At 36.6% G+C, this 25,961-nt stretch overlaps 3 protein-coding genes across 3 annotated transcripts in view; 1 reads left to right on the top strand and 2 right to left on the bottom strand.

Annotated features, from left to right (window-relative positions):
- Positions 1-2,722: 2,722 nt before the first annotated feature.
- Positions 2,723-4,879, bottom strand: LOC148188660 (ciliary microtubule-associated protein 3-like). The gene is given in 3 exon segments (XM_088081764.1): positions 2,723-3,321; positions 3,752-3,841; positions 3,843-4,879. Coding segments are annotated over 3 exon segments (315 nt in total). The 5' UTR covers positions 3,903-4,879; the 3' UTR covers positions 2,723-3,156.
- A 142-nt stretch (positions 4,880-5,021) lies between these two features.
- On the bottom strand, positions 5,022-15,495 carry LOC121946672 (V-type proton ATPase subunit S1). Its single transcript, XM_042491350.2, has 10 exons — positions 15,305-15,495; positions 11,489-11,609; positions 10,139-10,213; positions 9,854-10,044; positions 8,747-8,784; positions 8,551-8,636; positions 8,178-8,404; positions 8,041-8,076; positions 7,427-7,670; positions 5,022-7,314 (listed from the first exon to the last, which is right to left on the bottom strand). Exons 1-10 carry the CDS (start codon positions 15,424-15,426, stop codon positions 7,102-7,104), a joined length of 1,353 nt encoding a protein of 450 aa, XP_042347284.2. The 5' UTR covers positions 15,427-15,495; the 3' UTR covers positions 5,022-7,101.
- Positions 15,496-18,312: 2,817 nt separating this feature from the next.
- Positions 18,313-25,961, top strand: part of gdi1 (GDP dissociation inhibitor 1) — a 10,576-nt gene continuing 2,927 nt past the window's right edge. Inside the window, exons 1-10 of the mRNA XM_042491351.2 lie at positions 18,313-18,615; positions 20,280-20,387; positions 20,594-20,693; positions 20,899-21,033; positions 21,118-21,316; positions 22,783-22,914; positions 23,019-23,118; positions 23,513-23,684; positions 24,872-25,016; positions 25,149-25,203. Of these exons, the coding sequence (XP_042347285.1) occupies positions 18,571-18,615; positions 20,280-20,387; positions 20,594-20,693; positions 20,899-21,033; positions 21,118-21,316; positions 22,783-22,914; positions 23,019-23,118; positions 23,513-23,684; positions 24,872-25,016; positions 25,149-25,203 (1,191 nt within the window). The 5' untranslated portion in view covers positions 18,313-18,570. The remainder of the gene's footprint in view (positions 18,616-20,279; positions 20,388-20,593; positions 20,694-20,898; positions 21,034-21,117; positions 21,317-22,782; positions 22,915-23,018; positions 23,119-23,512; positions 23,685-24,871; positions 25,017-25,148; positions 25,204-25,961) is intronic.

Below are 25,961 nucleotides of genomic sequence, written 5' to 3'. Positions count from 1 at the left end.
TTTTCAGCTCATTTTGGGACATGTCATATTTTGACATTTTTGCCATACTATAGCCTTGCCTTTTCGGTCATTTTTTGACATACATGCATTATTATGGTGTTTTTGACAATTGTTACAAAGATCTACGCTATCACGTGTTTTGGCATGCTATTTTATGCTGTTTTGAAGTGTTTTCAGCTGTTTCTGGGACATGTCATATTTTGACATTTTTGCCATACTATAGCCTTGCCTTTTCGGTCAATTTTTTCAACATGCATTATTATGGTGTTTTTGACCGTTGTTGCAAAATTTCATGCTATGGCGTGTTTTGGCAAAGTATTTCATGCTGTGTTGAGGTGTTTTCAGCTGTTTTTGAGACATGTCTTATTTTCAAGTTTTCGCCATACTATAGCCTTGCCTTTTCGGTCAATTTTTTCAACATGCATTATTATGGTGTTTTTGGCAATTTTTGCAAAATCCTATGCTATGGCGTGTTTTGGCACGCTATTTTATGCTGTTCTGAAGTGTTTTCAGCTCATTTTGGGACATGTCATATTTTGACATTTTTGCCATACTATAGCCTTGCCTTTTCGGTCATTTTTTTGACATGCACTATTTTTGTGTTTTTGACAATTGTTACAAAGATCTCCACTATCACGTGTTTTGGCATGCTATTTTATGCTGTTTTGAAGTGTTTTCAGCTGTTTCTGGGACATGTCATATTTTGACATTTTTGCCATACTATAACCTTGCCTTTTCGGTTATTTTTTTGACATGCAGTATTATGGTGTTTTTGACCATTGTTGCAAAATTCTATTCTATGATGCGTTTTGGCACACTATTTTATGCTGTTTTGAAGTGTTTTCAGCCGTTTCTGGTACATGTCATATTTTGAAGTTTTTGCCATACTATAGCCTTGCCTTTTCAGTCATTTTTTTGACATGCATTATTATGATGTCTTTGGCCGTTTTTGCAAAATCCTATGCTATGGCATGTTTTGGCACGCTATTTTATGTTGTTTTGAAGTGTTTTCAGCTATTTTTGTGACATGTCATATTTTGACATTTTTGCCATACTATAGCCTTGCCTTTTCTGTCATTTTTTCAACATGCATTATTATGGTGTTTTTGGCCGTTTTTGCAAAATCCTATGCGATGGCATGTTTTGGCACGCTATTTTATGCTGTTTTGAGGAGTTTTCAGCTATTTTTGGGACATGTCATATTTTGAAGTTTTTGCCATACTATAGCCTTGCCTTTTCGGTCATTTTTTTGACATGCAGTATTGTGGTGTTTTGGGCAATTTTTGAAAAAATTCTATGCTATGGTGCGTTATGCCACGTTATTTTATGCTGTTTTGAAGTGTTTTCAGCTGTTTTTGGGACATGTCATATTTTGAAGTTTTCGCCATACTATAGCCTTGCCTTTTCGGTCATTTTTTCAACATGCATTATTACGGTGTTTTTGGCAATTTTTGCAAAATCCTATGTTATGGCGTGTTTTGGCACGCTATTTTATGCTGTTTTGAAGTGTTTTCAGCTGTTTTGGGACATGTCATATTTTGAAGTTTTTGCCATACTATAGCCTTGCCTTTTCGGTCATTTTTTTGACATGCACTATTGTGGTGTTTTTGGCAATTTTTGAAAAAATTCTATGCTATGGTGCGTTTTGGCACGCTATTTTATGCTGTTTTGAAGTGTTTTCAGCTGTTTTTTAGACATATCATATTTTGAAGTTTTCGCCATACTATAGCCTTGCCTTTTCGGTCATTTTTTCAACATGCATTATTGTGGTGTTTTTGGCAATTTTTGCAAAATTCCATGCTACGGTGCGTTTTGGCACGCTATTTTATGTTGTTTTGAGGTGATTTCAGCTATTTTTGGGACATGTCATATTTTGACATTTTTGCCATACTATAGCCTTGCCTTTTCAGTCATTTTTTCGACATGCATTATTATGGTGTTTTTGACAATTATTACAAAGATCTATGCTATGGCGCATATTTGCCTGCTATTTTATGTTGTTTTAAAAGGTTTTCAGCCGTTTCTGGTACATGTCATATTTTGACATTTTTGCAACCCTATAGCCTTGCCTTTTCGGTCATTTTTTTCAACATGCATTATTATGATGTTTTTGACCATTGTTGCAAAATTCTATGCAAAGGTGCATATTTGCATGCTATTTCATATTGTTTTGAGATATTTTCAGCTGTCTTTTGGACATGTCATATTTTGACATTTTTGCCATAGTATAGCCTTGCCTTTTCGGTCATTTTTTCAACAAACAGTATTATGGTGTTTTTCACTGTTTTTGCAAAATTCTATGCTATGGCGCATCTTTGCACGCTATTTTATGTTGATATGAGATATTTTCAGCTGTCTTTGGGACATGTCATATTTCGACATTTTTGCCATACTATAGCCTTGCCTTCTTAGTCATTTTTTTTAACATGCACTTTTATCGTGTTTTTGGATGGTTTTGAAATATTCTATGCTTTGGCGCATCTTGGCACGCTCTTTTATGCTGTTTAAGGTCTTTTCAGCTGTTTTTCGAACAGGTCATATTTTGACATTTTTAGCCATCTAGTCATGCCTTTTGTGTCATTTTTTGGACCTGCATTATTATGGTGTTTTTGGTTATTTTTGCAACATGCTATAATATGGCGTGTCTCGGCACACTACGTAATGCAGTTTTAAGCTTTTTTGGAACATTTCATGTTTTGACATTTTATGCCATACTATAGTATTGCTTGTTTGGTAATTTCTTCGACATGTCTTATTGTGGTGTTTTGGGCCATTTTTGCGACATGCAATGTCACACTATTTATTAGGTTTTGAGATGTTTTCAGCTGTTTTTGGGACATGTCATATTTTGACATTTTTCGCCATGCTATATTATGTCATTTGTGGTTATTTTGTCAACATGCTATACTAAAATGTTTTTCGCCATTTTTCGACAAGTTGTACTACGCATGTCTCCACATTTTATTTTGTGTGTTGTTGCATGTTTTTTTTAACCTGCTATACTATGAGGTGTCTTAACATGCTATACTATTTTATCTTCAGCTATTTTTTTAACAGGTAATGTTTTTAAGTTTTTTTTAACATACTATACTAAGTCATTTTCTTCTGTTTTTTCAGTAGTTCATATTCTGACAGTTTTCAACATACTATACTATGTCATTTTGGGTTGTCTTTTAGATATGCGATATTATTATTTCCATCATTAGTGGAGAATGTGTTTACCTTGTTGCAGGGCGGAAAATGCACTGCAGTCCTCGCAGATATTCCATATCCTTTCTTACTCTCTGGTTTCCTATGCTAGGCATGGACTATGGTGCCAAACTGTGAAGGAAAAAGACAGAGTTAGACCTCTTATAGTTGTATCATGTTTACACTCATCATTGTAAAACAACCTAAAAATTATGCTTTGAAACAAATTGATTACTTTAAAATTTTCAGAGTATTGCATATAACCACAACATTGACATTTTTTGCCGTTGATACGAAAAAGCTATGGTAATACACTTTTGATACGATTCAAATTGGTTTAAAGCACCATTACATCTATACTCCTCTTTTTGTCATTTCATTTCCTTTTTAAACCAGAAAATATATTTAGAAAAGTGAATAAAATAATATAAAGAAATATAAAATTGCCCTTTTTCATGAAAGTGACCCATTCGCAACACACTGATTTCCGCATCAAAAGATGTGAAGTGGACAAATTATTCTGCAAAATAAGATAAATGTGGCAAATATTTAAGAGATGCACCTTGTGGTTGTCATAGCTGCTGGTGCCGACGTGCAGCACGGTCTGTCGGGGTACTGTGACTCCCAGCCAGTCTGGCGGAGGATGGGGGGGGGAGGAGCCTCCTCTCCTGAGAACAGCTGAAGCATACTCTCTGTACAGGAGCCGCTGACATCTTGAAAACGACTTGTGGGCGCAAAAAGTAACGGAAACTGAAGGAAAAAGCAAAGTTACACTGGTACAGTTACCTGCCGTGTCGAGCTGCCACGATGTGGTGTTGTTTTGTCTTGACTTTAAATTTTACTTTGTTTTACCATACTTTTTTATTACTATGTATTTTTTATTTTTAACATTTTTCATCTATTAAAATGTGTTACCTTTTATCTAGTATTAAAAGTATAGTATTTATTTCACTTATTATCAGTGATACATTTATTTATTTTTATTCATAGGTTTTATCCTGCATCTGTTGTTTCCTCACTTATTATTGCATTTCCTCAACTCCTGGTTTTAATGAGAACTCCTGTTTTAACTGCCTGTGTACTCATGTGCGTGTGTTTTATTGTGTAAAGCACTTTATGTTACAGTTTTGCTCGTATGAAAAGTGCCCTACAGTCTGATTTATTAACAAATTTAAATGAAAAGCTACAATAATTATGAATTACGTTTTCTTGATTTTTTTCTACATATTTTTGCCCTATAATTCTCTCTTTATCTTTTTAACATTCATTTCCAGGTATTTTTTTTTTTTTTTAATCTTTTTCTATGTCTCAAATTTGTGGGACAATTCTTGCCAAGTTGCTCAATGTGTAAAGGTGAAAGGTGAGGTGAAAGGTGTACATAGTGTAAACTGCTTTTTTGGGCTTTTATGCCTTTATTCCATAGGACAGCTTAAGCTTGAAAGGGGACAGAGAGAGGGGATGACATGCAGCAAAGGGCTAAGGCCGGACTCGAACCCACAGCCGCTGCGGCGAGGACACAGCCTCAATACATGAGTTTACATACATGTAAACTGATTTTTACATTACTTTATTTTTATTTCATCTAATGCGTATTTAATATTTTGCCAATTTTTAGCCTTTTTTTTTTTACTTGCTTCTGACAATTGAACTGCTGTATTGTGTAAATTTTCCTGGTGTTGTATTTCTAAACTCTCATCTGATCATTTTGTCCCTTTGCTTTCTAAAAAAATCAAACATATTTGCTCAGGTTTCAAAGGATTAAATGCTTGTGAAAGACGCCTAAACGCACCACAAGACAAGTGATGTTGATCCGGGTTCCAAAGGCTTAAATCTCAATTTATGTATCTTTATTTTCATTTAAAGACAATGTACATGACATGGCAATTGCACAGTATCAAGTTTCACAAAAGCAGAGCTTAGGCACTGTTAGGGACTGTTCATTATTTATGAGAGGGGAGGCACCTGAAATAGTTTTTTGAGAACTGGGAATGAAGCTATGTTGTTTGATATGGCTTTGAAGAGGGACATTCAACTTTAAACTGTGGTATTTGCTTTTTGTTTTGTTTTAGGGTGTTGTTTTAGGGGGGTGGGACGACAATCCAACAGCTGAGATAGAGGTCGCCTTGTACTCCAAACTCCAAAAACTTGAAAGTGGGTTTGAAAGGCTTTTTTTTTTTCTGGTGGAGGGAAGCTCATGCATTTTTCCCAAGTCACTCAGGGACACTCGGGGTCATGATATACATATAAAATAATTAAGTCACATCCCAGTCACTCCCCTTCTCTGATAAATTAAGCACAGTCCATTATTATTTTGGGGGGGGATTAACCTGAAGCAAGGGGTAAACTTGTTTTAATATAAATAAATACTCTCAAGAAAAATTGTTTTAAAGTGGTGGATTCGCCCTTGAGGAGCTAAAGCTAAAGTCAGCATAGGGGAGTCCGGAGATGGTTGCAACACTTGAATTTTTCCAAACAAGAACAAGCTACCTGATTCCCTCTGCACATGCTCAGTTTACTTGCTATTCCTCATGCTAAAATAAGCAGCTTATGGCAGAAACAGAAAAAAATTATAAAGAAAAAAAGTTTAATGTGAGAAAACACTTTTTTAGTTTATTTTTTTTCTAATAGTATTGCCTGCTTTTTGGTTAATTTCATGACTTTTTAGTCATGTTTAATATGTGTCTATGTAGATATCTTTCATGCAGGTTGTTAGTGCTTATGTTTCAGTTGTTAGCTTTAAGGTAAACTACTTTATGGCTGCTCTTGCACTCCTCTGGGTTAGCTGTGACAAGTGAAAAATGTAGTAACATACTGAAAATAAAATTTTAATTGAGGCTACATGGCTCACAAGCGCCCATACACACCAATCATGTTAAAAAAGTTATTTAAGTGTTGAATAAAAAAGATTCCTAAATGGTTAACAAATGACCAAAATTTATTTAACCAGTTGTTGATGCGTTTTCCTGTCAAACCAGTCAAAAACGTACCTTTGTAATCGCAACTTATGACAAAACCATTACCTTTTTATTTTCATTTATCATTATTTTTTAAACTTTTTTTTCTCTCTGTGAAAACAGGGATATGGTGTTTACATTATTACAGATACAGTGTGTTAAATATAAAATAAATAAATAGGTTAAGTTTTTGTCCTTGTTGTTATTCTATAATGTTTAATTTAATCCCGGGCCATGTTACAAATATGTTGGACTACGGGGTGAATTATAACATTTCAATTCTTGTGTTTGAGATCAAACCATGCATTTCCTACTTGTGTTATCGAGATAACAGTTAAACCGTTTAATAGCAGACAAATATAACTGATTTTGTGTCACATTTTGAACGCACTGGCTTACAAGAGCTCTAAGATACAAATAAAAATGTCACAACCATCCCCGGCCTCCCTACTTTATAAGGCAATCCCAAAACATAGCCACAAACCGCAATCTACTCTTTATATACAGGCACTTCTTTCATTACCAGTAGTCTTTATAGTCGAGTTGGAGAAATTAAAAAAGTAAGAACTGAGGTCTGAAATGGTCCTACAGCATCCAGCGATCACATTCATGTTGGCATGCAAAACATTCTCTGGTATGAGAAATGTGTGCAAATCATTTTAGAGAAAGCAGCCAATGTGTCCAGGCCAGCAGTGGCACAAAAACATCTTTTAGCACATGCACTCAAAATCAACTCGTAAAAAAAAAAAAAAAAAAAAGATGAAATGGAATGTGCCTTGCAAGAGACAGCTGTGGGAAGATTCGAGAGAGAAAACCACAGGCGAGAATATCAGAGAAAAGGTCCATGTGCCAGAAAAGTATCTTCAGAAAAGGACCAGACACAAAAAAGCAACACGACAAGGAGGGACTCTCCTGGTAGGCACTGGAGGACTGAGGAGTGTGTGTGTTTGTGTGTGCTTCACTCCGTCTGAGGCACGGATATCGATGGACCTTTGGGGTCGTCGAATCGATCCATGGTGTTTAGCTGCATGATCATATGCAGACCATACACAAAAATTAACAGCATGAGCAGTGAGGTCAAGAGCCCCATCCAAATCCCCGGGGTGAAGAAGCCTGCACAGTCACTGGCATAGGAGAAATCTGTTCCATTGGACAAACTGAAGCCCTGAATCTGTATCGGAAAATGCACAAAACTCTCTATGAACAGGAAAATTAAAGAGACACCTGATTGATGCATTGCTGCAGGAATATCGCGTGGCAGGATGTAAAACACGGCACTATACCTGGAAGTCGGCAAAGTGGAGCCTCCACTCGGTGGTGTTGGGGTTGGGGTTGGTGTCGTTTCGCACCAGCAGAGCATCTACATAGTTGGTGACAGACTGGCAGTGGAAGGAATACTCTATGGGGGTGTAGATGCTGCGGCTCCCGCTGAAAGATGCAGTCATACTGCCAGACTGCAGCTGCACAGAGTCCAGGGTGGACCAGTTGCGTGCAGACACAGGGAAGAGCCGCTGACTCATGGCAAAGCTGGAGATTAACAGAAAAGTATCTGAACGACAGCATATCGTATATATCATTATGATAAATGGTCATGATTGTTATTCATTAATCTATGGCTTAGCCCTCGATTTCTGGTCAAGATAAAAGAATTTACACTAAACAAACGAGAAATATAAGGTCTTAATTAGTGAGCTTTAGAAGAGGATTTTGCCATCTTTGGACAGAGACAGGATAACAGTTTCCAGTGTCTGTGCTGAGCTCAGCTGATTGGCTTCAGCAAAATATCTAACAGACAGACACAAGAAAAGTATTGATCTTCTTATTAACTATTTATCAAATGAGTGAATTTAACAAAAATTTCTGACTATTCCTTTCTATTAGGAATTTATTTCCTTACCTTAGAATAAAGCCTGTTTCATAAGTAAGGACAAGCCTAAAGTGAGAAAAGAAAACAACATTAAAAATGTCTTATTTCCTTTCTCCTGAAAGGAGTTCTCTTGAACAAACATTAAAAAACACTGCAGGACATCTCACAGTGAGTTGCTGTTGTTGCACATTGATCCTGCCAAGGAAGGCGTTTGTGTAGCAAGGTCGGTCCACTCTCCGTCCTTTGTGAGGCTGACGTTGAGATTCTCAGCCCAAAGCATTATGCAGGGGTTACCCGACACATTAAACATGATGGGCGGTTTGACGTCGTGCACAACTTCTTGGAGCAAGGAGCGCCCCGCATGGTGGCTAGACATAGATGTTTCTGAAATCACCTGCAGAGATAATTAAAATAAATATTAGAACACTTCATATCTTAATGCGAATTTCACTTTTTACAGTATATGATGTCAGGATGAAATCAAAAATTAATAAATATCGCATGACTCTGGTACACAGTGTGCTAGATAGAACATCTTACTCTTGATGGCTGGAGTCCTGTGTATATTGCAGTGTATACGACATTTTTGTCTTTCATGGTATCCAGAACTTTCCCAATAATTACATCTGTTGAAAGCAAAATGAGTTACACATTGCACACATCAAATTGTACTCTAACAGTGGTAAAAACGCTGATGACTTTCCACAGTGAAATTCTTCAACATTTAAAAACTTACCGTTGTCATGGAGGACTTCCTTGCAAGACTTATCCGAGCTAGAAAACCGTAAAACTGTTAGTTTCCAAATTTACAACAAAATTGCAAATTATGCCACACAGCTGTATGCCTCTGCACACCAATCAAGTTGCAGTTACAACTTACATCTATATCTGTGAACACATGAATGATTTACACCCGCCGCAGCAGCACAAAAGATCTATACGATCAGCACAGTTTAAAGATTAGTGTCAATAATTCAGTATCTGACCAAATGTGATGTGACACTGACTAAAGGCCAGAAAAGGGGTTTTGTGAAACCTGATGATGTAACAGATACATTTGACCTTTTGGACATAAAATTTCAGAATTTCAGAATTATACCCTATTAGAAAATATAATTATATCCTATGAGAAATATGTGTGAAATTTGAGTGTATGAATCCTTGAATTATGGCCTAAAACATGTTTTATGAGGTCACCATGACCTTGACCTTTAACCATCAGATGCTAATTAATTCATTCTTGAGTCAAAGCGGACATTTGTGCCAAATTTTAAGGATATTCCCCTTAAGGTCATCTTCAGATATCACATTTAAGACAATGAGATAGATGCAAGGTCAGAGAGTGACCTTGACCTTTGAACACCAAAATCTCATCTCCTAATCATTAAGTCCAAGTGAACATCTGTGTCAAATTTGAAGAAATTCCCAAAGGGTATTCATGAGAAAGCGCTTTCACAAGGATGACACGAATGCTAGGTCCCAATGACCTTGACCTTTGACCACTGAAATCTAATCAGCTCACTGTTGAGTCCACTTGAACATTTGTGCCAAATTTAAAGAAATCCCTTTAAGGTGTTTTTTAGATATCGCTAAGGATGAAACAGACGAGGTCACTGTGACCTGACCTTTGGCCGCAAAAATCTAATAAATTCATCCTCCAAGTGGATGTTTTTGCTAAGTCTGAAGAAATTCCCTCATTGCATTCTCACGTTCATGTGAATGGCTAAACGGGCGGACAACCTAAAAACATAATGCCCCGGCCTCGGCTATCACCGGCAAGGAGGCATAAAAAAATGGAAACATTAACTGCACTGACTCATATACTGCAGAGCAACAGTCTTACCCAGTGCAATAAGGAAGACTGATGAGCAGCAGATTGCTGGCAGATGTGTCGATGCTGAGATCTGACAGAGTGTCTGCGTCCACAAGCAGCGGCGAGACACCAAGCTTGTCTTGCAACAGAGCCAGGACAGCAGAGGAGCCGGACCACTCTAAAGCAGGGAGCGTCACTGACGAGAAGGACTGCAGTGCAGCCTGAAAAGGAGCGAGTGGAAAGAATCATCAGTATCATCAGCCTGACAAAATCATCTTCACTTAGGACTCATGTTTAAAGATATAAAAAACCTACCTCCAGGTTTTGAAAGGCACTATCCTCCTTGTTTCCAAACACTCCTCCAAAGACTGTGAAGTCATCTTTGCTTAACTGAGCACAAACAAAATGTCACAATTCAACAACATGAGCGGAGAAGCAGAAGAATATTGGCATCTTAATACAATGAAAACTGAAATCATCAATCAATCTCATTGACCACAGAGACCTGAATTATGTGCTGCAGAGGAACTGTGAAAGGGGAAGTAATGCCAAAGCTCATTGTCACACCAGAGTGAGAAGACGGTTACACAGCGTCACATGGAACTGCAGTACGATTACAAGTGACTCATTACTACCCTCTTTTACACAATTTACAAGGACAAGCTCTCTAATTCATGAACAGTAAAATCTATGAAAATCTGTACAAGCTGAGAGCGAAGTCTTAACTCTTATGTGTTGTGCTTTATGCACCTTATATCTTAAACAAACTTACAAAAACCTGCAGGACTCTTACAATTGCCAGTTCTTCGAATTTGAAATCAGGGCTGAAGACTTTTCTATTTGTCACTGCCTTTTATTAAACCAAATAACTATGTATCTCTCACACTGCAGTGTAACTTCTGGTCTTGTATTTTCTGTTATATTATTTTTGTTATGTTTGTGTGTTTATAATATTCCTCTGAAACCTGATCAAATTTATTTTTTTTTCTTTAAAAAACATAGAAGGAAGGCAACAAGCTACTTAACAAGACATGATCCAAAAGCTAGCAAAAACAATGGGTTAAAAAGTTACAAGAAATTTACCTGAGCATAAGCAAGAAACAAATAAGAAAATTATCTAAAAAAATGTGCTGAAAATTGTAATTATGTTAAATACTTTATATTTTTCTGTAACATAATTTTAAAAATTAGAATAATTATAAATATAGCTTTCTTGACATTTGTCCCTATTTTTTGTTTTAATTATTTTCTAAAATATTCCTCTCTTCTTTAAAACAAATGTTTAGGTAAAATTTCTTGTAATTTGTGGGACTTTTTTGCCAAGTGGGTCATTGCCTTTTTTGCCCATGTTTTCAAAAGAAGTCAATCCAATTTGCTCAGTTTTCAAATGGTCCTATAACTCCTGAAAAGCGTCTGAACGCAGCACAAGAAAAACTGAAGTTTACCCAGGTTTCAAAGATTCAATGGCTTTATTTATTTTGCATTTAGTGTCCCTGTTTTTGATGTTTTATGGAGTGCACTTTGAAATGCATTGTTGCTGATATGTGCTATAAACTTGTGTTGCCTTCTTTTCAAGACTTTTCACCCTTGGCTCAAATCTGTTTAGTGACTGTAACCGTGTTTGCCACAGAGCAGGAATATAGTTTTTATATCTCGGGGACTGACCTTGTCCTGCAGGAACAACAGCACAGTGTGGGGTCCAGAGCCAAGAGCAGAGGTGAGGTAGGCAGTCAGCTGTTCATTGGATGTGATGTGACCAGCTGCAGGAGAGGCCAGTGGTGGTAGGCTGAATGTGGAGGAGAGATAAAGAAAAATCAGTCTACACCACCAGGTGAGCAAGAGGGTGACCCCCGATGTTCACTATTTTAAATTAACCCTAAACCTTGCAAGGCCAATATTTACATAGAGCTGACCAGTTGGGACTAATCTATGTCATGAGATTTTAGGAATGTCAACGCCCTCTAATCAACTACTGCCTTACCACCCCCCAAACCAGGACATGAAGTTACTTTCACTCATAACATTTAACCTGTGTGCCAAAGGTAAATACAGTTACAGTTCCTACAGTATTTTTTTTTTAATTAAGGTATTTTTTATTTTCCAAATACATCACAAAAAAAGGAAACAAATACAGCTTGAACATCAGAAACAAGCTCCTACCCAACATCTGATTTTCTTTACATCAACATAACACATAACAAGCTGGTGGAACAGAGTCCTTCCATTTGGATAATATAATCCTTTTGGCCCGCGGAGAGCAAAAGGCAGTCATATTTATATTAAAAATCACTGAAAGGAGCATTTGCCAGGGCCACGCCAAAGAGTGCAATTAATGGAGAAGGGTCTACTGTTTTTCCACAAATACTACAAAAGGTCTCAAAGTTCCTACAGTTTCAGGCAAGCCACATTAAATGCTGCATGTGGGATTCCACTGCTTTGATTTCCATCATGCATGAATTTGATTTGACTTGATTTATTTCAAACACATAAAAAAGAAAATAGAGGAATGAGCATACAAACAGGCAGACAGACATAATAAGTAATACACAGACAATAAAAACATAAAGCAAAATAAATATTCAAACACATAATGATCTGGTTTACATATTTGAAAAGGAGTGACAAGTGCAAATTATTTAATCCAAGCTCTTCTTTCTAAGTCATTGAACTTTAATTAACCAGCTTCCTTATTCATTTAAACCTATATAATCCTGTGTATTCTGCATATTAATTTATTAACATACCCAAAATCAAACATCTACACTTTTACATTATTATTTACAGAAAAAAGAGGAAGATAAACTAGCAAAAAAATAAATATCAAGTAACCAAATAAATTATCAGTAACCCCTGTAAATGCCTGGTGATTGTCAAACCCCGTCTTCATCGCTGTACCTTGCAAAAATCACGAGAAACCTTTTGCATGAGGACATAAATCTTGTGTTGCATGGTTTCAGGCATGCTCCAAAATCTTGATTAAGTACCGAATTTTTATCTAATTATCATTTCCCCGTGTTGCTCAGGTTACAGCCACAGCTGGCTAGTAGACAGTAAATCATCTGCTATGAGCATCCCCGACAGAGAGAATATTAGTGTTGTTGGTTCAACTATCCTTATATATTTAACAAAAGATGTTATCAATTATTTTGAGATTTTACAGAGAAAAAAACATCAGTTAACGGAATACTTCTAAATGTGTTTAAGACTTTTGAAAGACTGCAAATCCAATATTAGTTCAGACCTTATTTTTAGATTATTAAAACCAATGCCTTTTAAGACTTTTTAAGGATCTGAGGGAACCCTGAAATAAATCAATCAATTGGTGTATCACTGCCACCAAATCAAAGGTCAATTGTGTCAACATAACAGAGTAACACTGAAACTGTGCTTCTGTTTTTTATTTCTCATTCAGAGTTAGTTCCAGAAACCCAGAGTGAAGTCACACTGAAGGGTTTACATGAAAACTTTAGTTCTGAGTAAAAAATCTGCATTTAAAAGTTTCTTTTATGATTAGCAGGGGTGGGGGGGAAAATTGAAACAGCTTAGTATTGCCATATTTTTTGTGGCAATATTGTATCAACACAAGGATGCCATGTATCATTTTTTAAGTTAATTATGATTGCAAATACAAGATAAACTTTAGTTAGCTGACAAGAATAACCAAATTAATTGCTTTAACAGTCCACCAGTTACATGTGACTGCTATAAAAATGATTTTAGAGGGATAAGGAGACTGAAAACTTTATCTTACTCAATAAAACATTTGTCAATAAAGCTTACCTTTTCAGGACATAATTTGCAGTCAAAAAAGTAATACATTGCAAAATATATATATCACAATACTTATCATATTTCAAAACATTTAAATCACAATAATACAGTATTATTACTAAAGTATCGTTATAATATTGTATCAGGGGCTTTTGGTGATTCCCATCCCTTATGGTTAGGATGTACTTTATCCTCTTATTGGAATCACATAGAGAGTGACATTAATGTAAAATACAAAAAAAAAAAGCCATCAGGACATTTACAGTCATACATAATGAAACTCTAAACTAGCTGCAATTTCCTCTTCCTCTGACTATAAACACCTCATACAGTATTGTACTTTCATATTTTCCTTCTGTAGAGGCAGCCTGTTGTCCCTGTCTAATGTCTGTCTGCTGCATATATTAGGGAACTGTGAAAAACTCAACTGTAGTGTTAAGATGTATAAGTAACTTTAGTTTGGATATACAACTCAACTCTATTATACTGCAGCATTACTGACAACTTTTTGAGCTGCACCAACTGTTTTACTGAGCATTTAGATATAGTGAGAAATACTTGTTTTCACTGTTGTATTTATTGCCATTAGTAGTTTTATTTTTGTTTGGTTTCTTTGATAATTTGCCAGTTTTCTTTTTGTTTTCTGTCCCTTTTTGCCTTGGATTTCAAAGATATATTTGTTTTATGATGAAATGAAAATTTTGTCTTTTTCTTTTTTCTTTATTTATATTAATCTATTTTCCTTTTTTAATTTATGTTTTATCTTTTTAACTTTTTTACTCGTGGTTTTATTGCTTTTATTGTTTCTGTTGTTGTTGGGCTATTTCTTTGTATTATTTTATAATGACTTTACGCATCCCGCAGCTTGTTAGCATTATTTTTGTCCTCTACTTTTAATATTATTCTCTCTACCCTAGTTTCTTCTTGCTTGTGCACAAAGTCTCGGTCTGTTTGGCTTTCCGTTGTTGTATCGCTGCGTTTATACCCCATTTCTGCTTTGCTTTGTTTGTCAAAGTACTTTGTAAACTCTGTTTTTAAAGGTGCTGTATAAATAAAGTTTAAAATGTTTGGCCCCAGGGAGAGGAGTTGCTATCCTGGTGGTGGCTAATGTGGATCCAAATAAATTTTTAAAAAATAATCTTTTTAGCATTACACTTGACAAAACAAGCCATGACCATGCTGATAAACACGCCTGAGACAAATACAGATTATTATGAGCAGAGATGCTAACTCACTGCGTTAATGGATTTAAATTATGTTTGCCAGCTACAATAAAGGCATGTGACTGTGACGAGTGAGATATGGACTTTCACAGTGATTTGAGAACCGTTATATAGCTCGAAGACTTTAACAAAACAGCTAATAAGCAGTGTGAGTTTCATTTATCAAAACAAACGTCAAATATTTTTGTTTGTAAGAATTTAAGCTAGGTCGACGAGCTAGTCTTCAAGAGTATAGAGTTAGCGACAAACGTTAGCATGACATTAGCATGACATTAGCATGACAAACAGGTCGGACAAACAGCGTTGAGAACAAACGTCAAATATTTGTGTTTATAGACTTAAAACTATTAATCTTGGTCGACCAGCTGGCTTAAAACAGAGTTAGCAACTAGTGTTAGCATGACATAGCTTAGCTAACAGCCGGCCAACGTTGACTGTTTTACGTGAGTTTTACTCGATAAATAAATAGTTAAAAATGAAACATTACCCGTCATTGGACCACATAAGAAGTGGCACTTGAGTAGTGGAGCTCCCCGTGGAGAAAAGGGTGAATAAAAAGGCGATTAAAGCCGTTAATAGCACTCGGCTCGAGCACCCCGCTCCTGCCATCTTTCGTTTTTCCGCACAGTTCTGCTCACGTGACGCAGATCAGCTGACCGCGTGCTGACAATCACGTGCCGCTGCTGCTCGAGCTGAAGAAAACAGGACTTCCGGCTTCTTTCATTCTGCAGACTGCCTCATGGCCCTGCCCACAGCTGCCCTCCTGAACTCCACCACAGACCGCAGCTTTGTCCATTTTGTTCTGGACACATAAAGACTCAAGTTTTGTCCCTCTAAGTCTGGACACAAGCTAGCATTTGCTCTCAGGGGCTTTCTTTACTTAATAGAGGATGGCTTCTTCTTTTTTACAGGCCCTTCCCAAAGCAATATTTTTCCTTGAGTCTGCTGAGTGACTGCAGAAAAATGCATGACCCTCCATCCAATATAAACAATCATATTTTATTATATTCACACCGAATGTAGGTATTGGAATAAATGCAACAAGCAAATACCACAGGAGCTACAGTTATCTCCCAAAACAAACGCCTAATTTTTTTTAAAGATTGCATCATAATCACAAATTCTGTCTGCACTTCAGCAGAAAATGGATGCATGAAAGAGTGTATTTAAAATTAATACAAAAATGAATAAATAATACAAAAATAATATAAAGTATACATTTAAAAGCATGTATTTTAAATACTTCCCTCCATCTGAATATTTGTTATAAATGGATGGATATGTGTTTTTGTATGTGTAGAAGAAATTCTATTTCTTAAGCTAAATAATCTACTTAAAAACCCTCTCAGCTCAGCTGGAATATGCATCTTCACAAAACTGAAAACAGGGCTACTTTTCTGACACCATGATAAGTTGTTTTTTTTATTGTTAGGCTATGAGGCTCTCTAAATAATTTTTAAGCTCTGGGGTGGTAGATGTATTTTTTGATTTGGCTTAGAGGAGGGGAATTCAACTTTAAATGGTTGTAATTTTGTCTTTATTTTAAATACCACAGGATCACAAAACTGGAAAGTATGTTTTCTTTTAAAATCTTCAAAATCACTTAATTTATCACAGCCAGAAACTACAAAAACATGATTATTTGGTTATTTGTGGTGGAGGTAGGGGCATGCATTTTCCTCCAGTCACTCTGGGAGACTCAAGAAAAAACTATTTGTAGCTTCAGGAAGTATCATGATATACAAAGAAAACCCTACCTGAAGCTACAAATGCTACTCTGATAAATAAAGTACAGTCGCTTACAGAATATCATTGACATGATTTTTTTAGTAGATTCAATTACCCAACAAAATATAAAGGGGGTGAAATTTTTAATGATACTAATTAAAATGCGATGCATCAACGCATCATATGAATTTTAAAAATATAATGTATAATAAACTGGTAAAACACTGATACGGATCATTTCACTGCATTTTGAGTACTTTTACTTTTAATACTCTCAGTGCATCTTGCTACTTAGATACTTTCACTAAGGTTCTGAATGCAGGACTTTTAGTACCCTACCTGTGGTGGAGTAGTATGTGGTACATCTTACACCAATGATAATCTAATGATGGGATGTATAATAGTACAACAGTCACAATCTACTTAGAATACTTTCAGTACATTGTCCTTTTAATATATATATACTTTTACACACAGAGCACTTTCAATGCAGGGCTCTTACTTGCAACAGTGTGGTATTAATACCTTTGCTAAAGTAAAGTATTGGATTACTTCCTGGATAGTGAATACTTAAGTGCAGTACATAGCAGAATATATATATATATATATATATATATATATATATATATATATATATATATATATATATATATATATATATTGCCATTCAGAATAAAAACAAAAATTATAGCATTAGAAAAAAAAGAAAGAAAGAATAGGCTTAATTATTAAGAAAAAAAACAAGGCCGGATCTAATAATTTGTCCTTCTTATTATATTTATACTTGAATTAATGTACTTAGTTACATTCCATCAATGTTAACAAAAATACACATTTTCCCAAGTCTATTCAATACATTTTTAATAATAGCATTCTGTTCTCAATACCTATTACTAACAACTTTTAATATTTTATCATCACAATTTATAATGAACATGGAATGCCAAAAAACAAACAAACATATAAAAACATATATAGAAATAAATAAATAACATTTTTAAGGTAAAATAAGGTGCCGGAGCACATAAAAGAGCATCAGTACAAAAAACAAATAAATAAAATAAAATAACAAATGAAAAAAAAAAAAAATCCTGCAGACCCCCCCTACTGAGATCTGTGGCTTAGCCCCCACTGTCATTAAACTGTAGAAACACTTCTGCATAATACTGACTGTGCAGATGTGTATAATGCAGCTGAGCTGCTCTTTATCAATGACAGGTACACCTGGCAACTGTCCATGGTGCTGACACACTTTTAAATTTGGGCATATCACTCCTCGTGTCATCACGTCCCATCATCCACATATGATGCATACACAAACATTGTAACACATGAACAGACAAAAAGCGGAAAAAAAGTAAAGTTTTGAACAGTTTCTGTGTGTTGAGAAGGGCCTCCTGTGTGTGTGTGTGGTCAGTGAGTGAAAGTAGCTCCCATCCACACAGCTGTGTCGGCGGAGGGATACCGCTGCCTGCATCCGCGTAACGCTGCGCCTACAACTGGAAGGGAAGGATAGAAAAAGGAAACAGAGAACGCACAGACTTGGACAAAATGTATTAAAAATGACAATAAATAAATACATCTTAAACTCCAAATCAAAGTGCGAAAATCGAAACTAAAAATGTGCACACTGGCTCGATAACGCCACATCAGCGCCGGGTTTCCTGTTACACTCAGCCTTCCAGTTTGAGCCCATTGTGTGGCGGGATGGGGAAGAGAGGAGGAGGATGCGCACTATTTCCCGGCGCGCACTGACATTGTTCTAGAGTGCTCCACGATCAGGGCCATCTTTGGTCGTCCTCGCCGGTGACAGTGTGGACAGTTTATTCCATTGGTCATTAATGCCTAATGATTAATAAATAATATTTCACTTTGAACGAGCCGTTGAAAGCACTCGGGCAGAGGAAACAAAAAGGAAGCCGAATAAAAGCCGGCTTTTTGTGGACTCTGTGGTGATTCTTTCCTTCAATACCCTTCATTTCTCAAGGCAAAAAGAGGGCGAGACGGGAGAGGCGGTGATACAACATGGATGAGGAATATGATGTGATCGTTTTGGGCACCGGACTCACAGTAAGTAGTCAGGCTTCATTTGCGGAGGAATGGAACAGATTGTGCGCACTTTCATGTTTTTATTATTTTTATTATCATTATAACAATGTATCCTCTTATCTTTACCGAGCCCCCTGCATCCCCCCTGTGCGCTTGTGACATTACAAAATGATGATTAGAGAAATGTATCCAAATGTACTTCGACCTGCTCGTGCATGACAGGAAGCATACGTTGCGTCCCGGGAGTTATTTATTGTCCTCGCGGCTGGCTCAGTGTTGTGTTACACCCTGTAGCATCTTTTAGGCGTAACCCCACAGTGTGTCATGGTCCTCTTTGCATAGACAGGCCTCCATCCTGAGGTTGGCGCAGGCCTGAGCACGGGTTTATTAAATGACTGAGCCATTCACCGCTGCCTCTCGCCGCAATTCACTTCACTTAACACACCCAATGCGGCAGAAACATGCAACGATGCGTTTAAGTGATAGAAATCTAGATTTTCGCCTACACAAAGGTCGACATTTTGGCAGTTTTTAACACGTATTGAATATCCTTATTTTGGTCAATGAATAGTCATAATAATCTGCATTTTGTGATGTGATGATATCACGCGGATATTGTTCTCAAGAATGCGTATTATTGTTATTATCATTATTATTATTACAGTAGATACATATGGGTGATTTATTCACGCATGCGCACTCCGTTCCTTCTGCCCTCCCTGCAGCCTTCTGTCAAAATTGTGTCTTCAGTTCAATCTCTTTGAAACCCGAACATTTGGTTTAATTTCTTTCAAAAACACAGGGAGAAAGTAACGAGCAACTTACAAAGGCATGGCCCAAATTTTTTTCGAAAAAAAAAGTTAAAAAAAAAAAAAGTTGGGATAGAATTAGACTACCTAAAACAATGTAAAATAATAATAATAGTAATAAGATTTAAAAAACAATCTAAAAGGTGCTGGAAAATATGTTTTTATATATTTTTTGTGAGTAATATGATTTAAAATATAAAATTATTGTAATTATAAATGTTTTGGGGATTTCTTTTTTTTTTTTTTTACTTTTTTTGATAATTTTCTTATAATCCTCCCTTACTATTTTAGGGTAATTTACATGTCACATTTTATGTGTCATGTAAGTGTTATGTTAAAATAAAAAAATAAATTTTCTCGAGTTTCAAGGGCTCAAATAGCTTGTTAAAGGCGTCTGAATGCAGCACAATTAAACTGATGTTAATCCATATAAGAAAAGGGTTAAATCTCTCTTTCCTTTTACTACCCTAAGTCACTTATTTAACCAAAAGGCAATGAGCAACTGTAAGAAATGTCCCACATTTTTTTTTCAAAGCTGGAAAAAAACTACCAGGGAAAAAAGCTAGGGGAAAACTATATTTATAATTATTATAATTACATATTTAAAATTATGTTACAGAATTATTATATTTTAAAGGACATTTTCCAAGTTTTGTTTGCCTTTTTTTTACTTTCTTTCTCTTTATTATTATTACTATTATTATTATTATTTTACTAATTTCCAGGATATCTTCTTGTACGTTCTACTAATCGTTTTGCTAATTTCTGGGTCAGTTCTCCTTTTGTTGCTCATTAACATCCTCCCATGTTTTTGAGAGAAATCAGGTCTCAAAGGATTAATTTCTCAAATTAATGTTAAATCTTGTTTTTTTGCAGGAATGCATCCTGTCTGGGATCATGTCTGTGAACGGGAAAAAGGTCCTGCACATGGACAGGAACCCCTACTATGGTGGCGAGAGCTCCTCCATCACCCCCCTGGAGGAGGTAAAGGGCTCCTGGGATCTATAAACACCAGTCAATATATTTTATATCCCTCAGTACATCTCATTTTACTTCCAGTGCCATTGTGCATCAGCTGCCGTCTTCATTCGCTCATCCTGCAGGATGTTTTAGCTTCTGTCAGCTTCATAGATTTCATCCTCGCAGGATGTTGTTTAAGTTTCTCTTAACTGTCATGTTTTTTCCCGCAGCTGTACAAGCGCTTCAGTCTTCCAGATAGCCCGCCCGAGTCGATGGGCAGAGGAAGGGACTGGAACGTTGATCTCATCCCCAAGTTTCTCATGGCCAACGGTCAGTCCCACATCGCTGATTTCATATAAAAACTCTATCTCCATAAAAGTCGCCATATACTGAGGAGAGAGACAGACAAGTTTACGTCATTACGATTAGCTGTAGGATAGTGAATTAACTGGGATTCTCCATCTTGATGCTTTTAGGGAAGAATATTGGATGGCAAATAATAAAATGTATTGTGTGTTTGTGTGTGTGGTCACAGGTCAGCTTGTGAAGATGCTGCTATACACAGAAGTGACACGGTATCTGGACTTTAAAGTAGTGGAGGGAAGCTTTGTGTACAAAGGAGGAAAGATCTTCAAGGTGCCGTCGACCGAGACTGAGGCACTAGCTTCAAGTAAGGCCCTCGAATACATTAAGCATATTTCAATCACATTTAAATGGGCGTGCTACGTCGTAAAGCTTTTATTTGAACTTGCAGATCTGATGGGAATGTTTGAGAAGCGAAGGTTTCGGAAGTTCTTAGTCTTTGTGGCCAACTTTGACGAGAATGACCCGAAGACTTTTGAGGGCGTGGACCCCAAAACCACAACGATGAGGGATGTTTACAAGAAGTTTGACCTCGGCCAGGACGTCATTGACTTCACCGGCCACGCCCTGGCCCTCTACAGGACAGATGAGTAAGAGCAACAGCAGAAAAGTCAAACATCAGCAGGACTTTGATGGCTGCGTTCATGTTAACATGTAATTACCAGGGCTGTGCTGAATGTTATTTTTTAACATTTTGAGCTTTTAGTTTTTTGAATGCAGCAATGAATGTATGTCATCATATTTTATGATGCCATCACCCTTAAAAAAAAAATTAAATCATTGAACAAAATCCTCAGTTTGAAAACAGTGATTCATCAGATTAAATACATTACTCTCTTAAATGATATAATAATAATAATCTTTTATAAATTCGACTTTCTTTAATGATTAAATGTATTTTTTTACCGGACCGCCTTGTTGATAAAGGTGTGTGCCTCCCTTTATGTACAGACGTCAGTGAAAATGTCATTTTTGTCATAATTTGAAATTTCATTTTTGTCATATTTTCAAAGTTCATAAAAACATGTTATGAACTTTGAAAATATTACATCTAACTTTTTTTCAATAAATTTGAACTTTTAGACTTAATAATGCACTGAATTAAATACAAATAATAATAAAAATAACTTCATCTATAAAGCAACTCTTAAAAAAACATTTTACAATAAAAAAAACAATAATAAAGCAATGTAAAAAAAAATCATAAGACATAAAACGGGATAAAATAGTACAAATAGTAACAATACAAACAACCACATGAGAAAATTAAAATAAAAAGTAAAAGCAGAAAATCAATTCTTAAACTCACATGTAACCAGTGAAGGGCGCCGAGGATCGGTGTGATGTCATCGCTTCTCTTTGCGAGTTAAAACCCAGGTGGCAGCGTGCTGTATGAGTTGCAGTTTTGGGATGTTTTGCCTGCTGATGCCAGAATAATTTACCTGCAGTAATCAAGTCTGAGGGAGGAAAAGGCATGGATTACCTTTTCTAAATCTGCAGAGGAAAGAAATCAACTGATCCTCATTAGATGTCGCAGTTAGGCAAAGCAGGAATACAAAAGATAGTGCTGAGTCAGAAATTACATCTAGATTATGGGCTTCTTTTTTACTTTAACAGTTAAGGCACCCAGACTATAAGAGATATTGTGGATACTACAGTTGGGACTGGAGGGGGAAATATAATAATTCATTATTTGGAGTCATTCAGCTCCAGGAATTCTTTTTTGGACATCCAACTTTAGAAACATTGGTGATGCTTGGCATTAATGGAAAATACAGTTGCATATCATCTGCATAGAAATAAACATCTATACTATGTCCAATAATACTAATAATAATAGTTTAGCGTAATCCTTATCTGCAACTGTAGACATGCAAAAAAAAGAAAAAAGTATATATAAATGAAGCTTTACTATAGCCTTAGTGATTACAAAAGAATATATATAATATATGCTCTACTGACTGCCCAATGTCAGATACGGTTTATTTATTTAGTTGCCCACCCAGTTTTACTCCGTGTATTCCCAGTCATTATCTTGTTCTCTTTTCTCCTTCAGCTATCTTGATGTTCCCTGTTTGGAGACGATCAATCGCATCAAGCTGTACAGTGAATCTCTGGCGCGGTACGGGAAGAGCCCCTACCTCTACCCCCTGTATGGTCTGGGAGAGCTGCCGCAGGGATTTGCCAGGTTTTTTTTTTTATTTTTCTATCTCTAGTGCTTTATTATTCCATAGATTACAGCTTGTATTTAATATTAAACACAAACCTGTTCTTACTCACGTGTCATTTCAGATTGAGTGCAATCTACGGGGGGACCTACATGCTGAACAAACCGGTGGATGAGATAGTGATGGAAGGCGGCCACGTGATCGGAGTGAAGTCTGAGGGCGAGGTATGCGGATTTATCGCCCGTGATTATGCAGATTTAAAGATCAGTCATTAAGTTTATTCATGCAAAGCGGATAAGGAAATGAGGTTCTTTAACTCTTTGAAACCTGAGCAAAATTGGCTTGATTTCTTTCAAAAACATGGGAAGAAGACATCCAGCAGCTAACAAGAAATTAAAGTTAAAGTTAGAGTTAAAGTTAGAGGTTAAAGTTAGTCCCCTCTCTTTTAAAAAAAATAAAAAATAAAAAATCTAAATCTACTAGGTTCTTGCAATTTACAGCACATTTCTTGCCAGGGTGCTCGTTGCCTTTTTTTCCCATGTTTTCGAAAGAACTCAAACCAGTTTGCTCAGGATTCAAAGGTTTAAAATGCTGCGTGCTGTGTCATTGTTGCTGCAGGTGGCTCGTTGCAAGCAGCTCATCTGCGACCCCAGCTACATCCCGGACCGCGTCCGTAAGGCGGGTCAAGTGATCCGTGTGATCTGCATCCTTAGCCACCCCATCAAGACCACTAACGACGCCAACTCCTGCCAGATTATCATTCCTCAAAATCAGGTTAACCGCAACTCAGGTAAGAATCATTGTCACCGTTAAACTAATCAGCGCAACGTTAGAGCACAATGTGATTGAGTTTAGTTCTCAGAAATTGGGGCAGTGAGATCAATAATGAAGATTGATTTTCTGTTAAATGTAACTGATTTGATTTGAAGACCTGAAGAAAACAAGGAGCCTTCTTACAGGGACAAATTACGTCATGCATTTAGGAGGAACATGCTGGTTTTAGTCCTCCTAAGCTAAAATCTTACAGGTTGATTTTACTTTAAATCACTCACAAAACTAATTAAATATTACTAAATTTTAAGTTAACTTAACAGTTAGATATAAAGTAAACATAAATCAAGATTAATAGTTATATTTACTTACATTTCCTAGATTTTTTAAAGTAAAATCAACTTGTCAGATTTTACAGTGTAAAAAGCTTTTTTTCTTAACCCATAAAGCAGATATAATCAATGTTCTTACATTAACAATGGATCACTTGTATGTGAAAACGGTCACTCATAAAAACTCGACAGTTCTCAGCTCCACAGAGGTTTTATAGTCTTTCAGTTCATTTTTTTGATTTCCCGACAACAAACTTTACTGCTCTGGTTCACTTTCACGCCTCTCATCAGCTTGTTTCCTGACGCAAACTGCACAGAAGCTCTAATAACTGACAGAAGGGGTGGTGTTTTCAAAAGATTACACTCTGAAACCCGGTTTCAAAAGTTTGCATTTCCAGGATGGTGTGAATGAAAGGCTAAACCGCAACAAAAGCCTAACATTTCATGCGAAACGCCCCCTTATATATGCCGGATATCCAAAAAAAATGGCTTGAAATTAATATCAATGTTGCCTCTTATCTGCTTCGTATCTGCTCACAAGTTCACTCTAATAACTGCTTGTGTCTACATGGTCACCCCGAATTCCCACAGACTCCCACGAGATTTCATGTTTCAGGAGATCATTTTATCCCAAATCATAATCCTTTCCTAATCCTAACTAAGTGATTCTGTGCCTAAACCTAACCAGACCTCAACCACAGGTTGAGTTTTGAGTTTTGCGATTCTAGCAACGACAATTACAACTTCGGAAGTGAATATGTTAGTGTTGTGCTAACAGCGTGTTTCCGTCGCCCCCCAGTGGTCAAAATAATCATGTAATACAGCTTTTTGTTACCTCTGATTTGACTTTCCTCTCCTCTTAACCCTTCTTTAGACATCTACGTGTGCATGATCTCCTATGCTCACAATGTGGCAGCCCAGGGGAAGTACATCGCCATCGTCAGCACCACAGTGGAAACCAGCGAGCCCGAGGCTGAGATACAGCCGGCCCTGGAGCTGCTGGAGCCCATCGACCAAAAGTCAGTCCAACTTTTACTGCTAATTATTCTGTGCCGTCAAAGTTATAGTTTAACAAACATGCAGGTAATAACACTTATAGCAACAACAATATGTATTTTATTAATGGAGTTGTTTTGTGTGTTTTTTGACAGGTTTGTGGCTATTAGTGACCTTTATGAGCCCACAGATGATGGTACTGAAAGCCAGGTAAGACAAATTATAAAATCTTTAGAAAGCGGCTTACTTGATTAAAACAAAATGTATTAGATGTGGCAGTTTGGTTTGGTCAGTCCATCACTTTAGTACAAATTGAAATCAAATTGATACATAATATCTCAGCAGCTATTGGATACATTGCCATCAAATTTTGCACAGATATTCATGGTCTTCCAAGAATAAATCTTCATGGTCAGACTTCTGACATAATGCCAATAGTTAGCCTACTGTGTGTGTGTGTGTGTGCGTGTGTGTGTGTGTGTGTGTGTAAGACTCCAAGGCACAGAGCTCTAGTCATGCAGCAGAGATAGAGAGGGGCTGAGTGAATCAATACTCTGCACACAGTTCTTAAATTAAATGAGATTTTACATGTTTAAATAGCTAAATTTGCAGTAAGCTGCAAGGCTGCAGACCACTGCACAAAACCAACAAACAACTAAACTGATAATGTTTTAGCTCCTCATAATAGATTTTCCATCGGTTAATAACCGCCAAGCCTGGATGTTGTTTTAGCAACCTGTCACTGCGTTTCTAGCAGGGATTGTGCCCTCAAAACAGGGTTTATAAAGCTTAAAACCAAGTGGTTTCTGTGCCTAAACCTAACCCTCCCTCACAGCAATGCTGAAATCTGAAATCTGAAGTTTGAATGTGACATAAAAACTGCTAATTTAATGTGTCCGTGATTTGCAGCAACATAAAATACCAACATTTTTTCTGGCGTTTGGGTTGTCCCACCAGCCTCAGCTTTG

This window comes from Plectropomus leopardus, chromosome 9 (genome assembly GCF_026936395.1).
Source record: "Plectropomus leopardus strain MGB_pleo_1.0 chromosome 9, ASM2693639v1, whole genome shotgun sequence".
NCBI classification, from domain to species: domain Eukaryota; kingdom Metazoa; phylum Chordata; class Actinopteri; order Perciformes; family Serranidae; genus Plectropomus; species Plectropomus leopardus.
The sequence above is the reverse complement of the archived record's forward strand: the minus strand, read 5'-3'. Positions and strand labels throughout refer to the sequence as shown.